The sequence below is a fragment of the Aegilops tauschii genome, chromosome 1, assembly GCF_002575655.3.
Source record: "Aegilops tauschii subsp. strangulata cultivar AL8/78 chromosome 1, Aet v6.0, whole genome shotgun sequence".
In the NCBI taxonomy this organism is placed as follows: domain Eukaryota; kingdom Viridiplantae; phylum Streptophyta; class Magnoliopsida; order Poales; family Poaceae; genus Aegilops; species Aegilops tauschii.
Window position 1 is genome coordinate 233,460,086 of NC_053035.3, and position 5,099 is coordinate 233,465,184.

The following is a 5,099-nucleotide window of genomic DNA, read 5'->3' on the forward strand; positions in this document are numbered from 1 at the left end:
TACCAATCACTGTCCACGGGGTGCCCCATAAGCGTCGGCGAATGTTTGAGAAATCGAATTTGCTTATCCGGCTGTAGACGCTCTATATCTCCCATTCGCTACTGAACTGAAAAGCCAATTAAATTCCGAGCACGCAGAGCCTAATAGGTAGAAACAAACAATCCAAAAAAAACAGCGCGTAAGATAAGTAAAACATGTATAAAAGTTGATAAGTTATAGATATGCCTTGTGGAAAAAAATCAGGGAAAGATGTGCCTTGTATGAGTCGCAGTACCTGGGTGGATGATGAATTGGCAAATTGTCTTCAGTGATCTCGCCCACCAACGGGAATACGCCGAGTGCTGTTAAAAAAAAAGCAGAGGGGTAAGAGGAAAAAAAAAGAGATGGGGAGGAAAACGGAGCGACCGACGGGCGGAGAGAGAGGAGAGGAAAGTGAGGGGCGTGACTGGTGACTGGAGCGTGGAGAGGCAAACCCCCTCCGGGACCCCGACGAACGCCGACGAACGCCATTGTGAGGTACTCTCGGTCTGCCCCCAAAATCCAGGTCTCTCTCTTCCTTCGCTTCCTCATGGGAGTCGCAAATCCCGTCTCGTTGCCGCGGATCGCGCGCTTGCCATCCTACTGTTCTTCACTTTTTTCTTCTGTAGTCGAGGGTTTTTCAGACTTCCAGTTCTTCCCTTTTCACGAAACAGGGGTTTCAGGGTTTTGCGCTGCAAGTTCTTGGCTTCCTTTCGTGATCGACCGAGGGGCAAAGCGCGTAGCCGTAGCTTTTTAATCGACCTGCTCGTGGAGTGTGATTTTCACTTCCTGTTCTCCCCTTTATTTATTTATTTCGCGGGTAATGATTTTTCTACGGCGTGGCAGTAATTATTTTGGACCTAGATTGGCTCTACCTCTCAAGATTCTGTTAATTACCTTCTTTGTCTACCGTGGTTCTTAGTACTAGTATTTTATATGCTGATCTGCTACCTTTCCCTGAGATATGGTATGATTTAATCTCACTTGCAGAGGAGAGAAGAGGAAGGAGCAGATCCATGGGCAACTGCAGGAGTTCATGTATGTATGCCTGGTCAATCGTGATGTTTGGATTGTGTCTTTTATAAACCAAATTTTGGATACAATTTGCAGCACTAATTCCTTGGCAAAAGTCAAGGTATAAGAACATGAGATCCTAGCTCTGAATTGAGGAAGCACTTGCCTTCACCATCATGTTGATATATTACCAAGATGGCTATTTTTTTTCGGGGCAGAATTTAGTATATTCTTTAAAAGTATTCTATAAAAAATATTCTGTAAAAAATGAAAGGATAATAAGAAAATTCCAAAAAAGGAGAACTAACTAAAAACATTTGATTTTTATTTTCCCATCCTCATGGCCTTTCTATCTTTCTAATCTAATTTGAGGTAGTTGATCTTGATATCTTAGTGATTAGAAGCAATAAGAAGTATCTTCTGCCTTGTTCTCCCCTTGATTGGTGACATGAATAACTATTCTGATTGACCAGGGCTCACTTATCACAAATAATTGCATTCAAGAGTTTGATTCATATAATCGGAACATAAATACTCCCTCCGTCCCACAATATAAGATGTTTTTGCAAGCTTATATTATGGGACAGAGGGAGTAACTTATATGTTGTTGGCCATTTTTGCGGTGGTCGATATTTTATCCTGTTTATTTGGAACTGCAACATACACATGAATATTGCATGTTCTCTCTTTCTTTGTTGTGTAACTTTGAGTTACTGCACTTGTGCAAATATCAGCTCATGCACTCCTAGGGAAACCCCAAGTTGTTCCGGATTCAGAATGGGGGATTCAGGACTTCGGAAAGACCCATGTTCCAGGTTTTGAATGGAGGATTCAGGACTTCTCATCACTGCTTAAGACTGGAGCTAAGAGCACAACATCTGGTGCTTTTCACTGCTCTGGGTATAACTGGTATGCACCATAATTGCAAAAGGAACTCTGCAAAATTCATGTATTAGATGTAAATACCATCTGGATTGTTTTGTAGAAAAAGTAACTATATGTTATCCATATACACATGAATTTAGGATGCCGTCTACTCACCAATGATGTTTTGATTGATGTAATCAAATTGGCAATCACAATCTCATAAACAATCAGTCAGACGCTAAAGCTTGATACGGTGCATGAAGTCAAGAAATTAGACTTCACTCCTACTTCAGTTATGAAATCTAGACTGAGTTTGGTTTCCTCCCATGATTTCATTTACCAGGTTCCTGCAAGTGATTCCAATGCATAAAGAAGCTGGTGCTGGAACTCCATATGTTGCTCTTCGTCTTGTGCCATCCCAATTGAGCTTGGTGCCAGGTCACACGGTGCACGCAGTGTTTGAGTTGTCAATATACAACCATACAAAAGGAATGTACTGTGGATGCAAAGGTAGTCTCATGGATGTGTTCTTTCAAGCACATCCATCCTATAGCAGCTAGGAATCCATACTTTGTGCATCATAAGTTTGAGATATAAATGCCATGATTCCATCATTACAAGTCAATATCTGCAATTTGGTAATACAATCAAATATCACTTTTCCCATGAAGAAGTTGCTTTGTATTTTCTTTGCTGTCAAGTTTGTCTGATTTGGACTACGTACACATGTTCTCTTTAAATTTGATAATCATTATTTGGATATAATTTACTATCTTGACATCTTCTTGCTTTCTGAACTGGGGTGAAGTTTGGTTATATATATATTTATACACTTTTTTTTAATGGGATTTGGTCATATATTATTTGGTATATTTGCACCTTACCTACAAGTTCTTCATTCTCTAATCTTTCAGCGTTTACCTAAAAGCAGCTACCTACAACTTTGACTTCAAGAATACCTACTCGAAGGAGCGTTGCTTGATTCCTCTTCAGGAGCTACTGAAATCATCTGCTTTTCTAGTTGATGATAGCTGTGTCTTTGCTGTGGAGATATTGAAGATTGATGTCTCTTCTCCTGAAAAGAAGGCTGTTGTGGTTCAGAAGAAGGCTACCATAGTTCAGAACCTCTTTGTCCAGAGTAAGGGATTCATCAAAGGGACATACACTTGGACCATGAACAATTTCCTTGAATTGGACTTGAAGCACTTCATCCAGTCTCCTACATTTGAAGTTGGTGGACAGAAATGGTATACATCTGTTACCAGTTAAATGGTTACATAACAAATGATTTATACAAATAGTATGCATGTGTTATCCAACATTTTAGCTTATTTGTATCCTTTAGCTTACCATACCTAGTCAGCGTACTAACTTAATAGTGGACAGAGAATATTTTATGCCAACGGACATTAATGATGGCCAGATTTTTGTGCAAGGCAAGGTCCTGCAGATATCCAACTGGATATTTTAGCTTGTTCTCTAAGCATACAACCAAAGAACTGTACTTCTAGTATATTTACAGATATGCCGCAACACATTCCAATTTCAATAGAGAAGGGGTTTTGTAATCATGTGTACCTAAATTCAGGAACAAATTTGAAACGTTATAGTACTATATAAAATCTATGTTAGCCTATAAAATTTCATGGTCAAGCCTTATGCTGTTTATGAGTTTTTTTTTTCAGAAATTTCATTCACATTTATATATTTGGTACCACCGGTTCTTGTATGTGTCACATACCATCAATTATTTTCTCTGATTGTTTCTGGGTAACATTGTATTATCTTGTACTGTAGTCAGGGTTTGCTTAGTTTTTTTGTACAATTGCAATGCCACGAAGTTGTGTCCAAAGTTGATGGTTGGCTACACCCAAGCTCAGCCACAACTTTCCGATTTCAATACTAACTTCAAATACATTTTCCGGGGTACCCAATTATACTTGAAGTGTTCACTTCCCATTTTTGTCAACAGGTACATCGGCATGTATCCGCGTGGTGACAAGTACAGCACGGATTGCCTCAGCTTGTACTTATACCCGGATGTCTCGGATGAGCTCCAACTCGAGTCCAAGAAGGTGGCTGTAATGACTCTTTCCATCCTGGACCAAAAGAATGGGAAACACTTCACTAGAACTTCAGGTTCAACTTTCCTTAGCAAGTATCAGTGCTACTGATGTGTGATTCAAGCAGCTAGTGTCTGTAACCTGATGATGATTGCAGTTGATCTTACTTTTGTGGTGATCGCAGGTCTCTGGGTATGTGGACAAGGATGGGGATGGCCTAACTTCCTTGGACTCAAGAAACTCAAGGACCCGTCGGGAGGCTATGTTGTAGGATCGAGCTGCGTTGTGAAGGCAGATCTCACTATCGTTGGTTCATCCAATGATGGCTAGATCTTTACCTCATGGCCTGATGGAGAGATAACGCCCTTTCATCCTACTAAGTAGACTTATATATGAGATAATGATGTGGTAGCACTACTAAATACTTGTGGGATGATTAGTAGTAATGAGCCGGATTTGAGAAGTGAGATGATTCACGCATATATTTCTAGGTATATGGATGATGCAACAATGTTAAGTCAGCTTGTCTCGCTAAACGGATGGTGTATTCAGCCGAACCATGTTATCACTCACTATATGTATCATGTTCCCAGTTGATGAATCAGGGTTCTTTGCTTTGTCATCTACTATCAATTCGTTTACATCCCATGGACCATGTTTTAGTTTTCTTTACGTGATGTTTTAGTTAACTCTTAGGGCATACCTAACAAACCTTTTTTGAGCCCGACCCCAGGGGGGATAGATCCTAGCGCCGCCAGCCCGCTACCCCAAAGCGAAAGATCCTGCCACCGCGACCGCGGTGGCGCCCGGTGCCAAGGCGCTGAGGCAGGAGGAGGCGGCAGCAACCACTCGAGGCGGCTGGGGCACCTCGGGCTGGGGGCTTCGCACCATGGCCAGGGCGGCTCCCTGACCGTGCGGCGGCAACCGACGACTCCATGGCTGCTGGCGATGGTCGGCATGGCGGCGGCCACGGATCTTGATCCCACCCAGATCCATTGTTGATTCTTCACTTGGATGGTCGGCGGCGCGATGAGAGCTCTAGTGAGGGGATGGTTGGCGGCATACGTCTTCATGGCGAAGCTCCGCGCGGTTTCAGCCAGCCACGAGATCGAGAAGACACGGCTTTCGGTGAAAACC

At 42.1% G+C, this 5,099-nt stretch overlaps 1 protein-coding gene across 1 annotated transcript; it reads left to right on the forward strand.

The window, feature by feature from the left end:
* The first annotated feature begins 300 nt into the window (after nt 1–300).
* On the forward strand, nt 301–4,563 carry LOC109744037 (uncharacterized). The gene is made up of 7 exons (XM_020303127.4): nt 301–516; nt 1,009–1,056; nt 1,767–1,941; nt 2,243–2,409; nt 2,831–3,146; nt 3,872–4,038; nt 4,147–4,563. Exons 2-7 carry the CDS (start codon nt 1,035–1,037, stop codon nt 4,290–4,292), a joined length of 993 nt encoding a protein of 330 aa, XP_020158716.1. The 5' UTR covers nt 301–516; nt 1,009–1,034; the 3' UTR covers nt 4,293–4,563.
* Nucleotides 4,564–5,099: the final 536 nt, after the last annotated feature.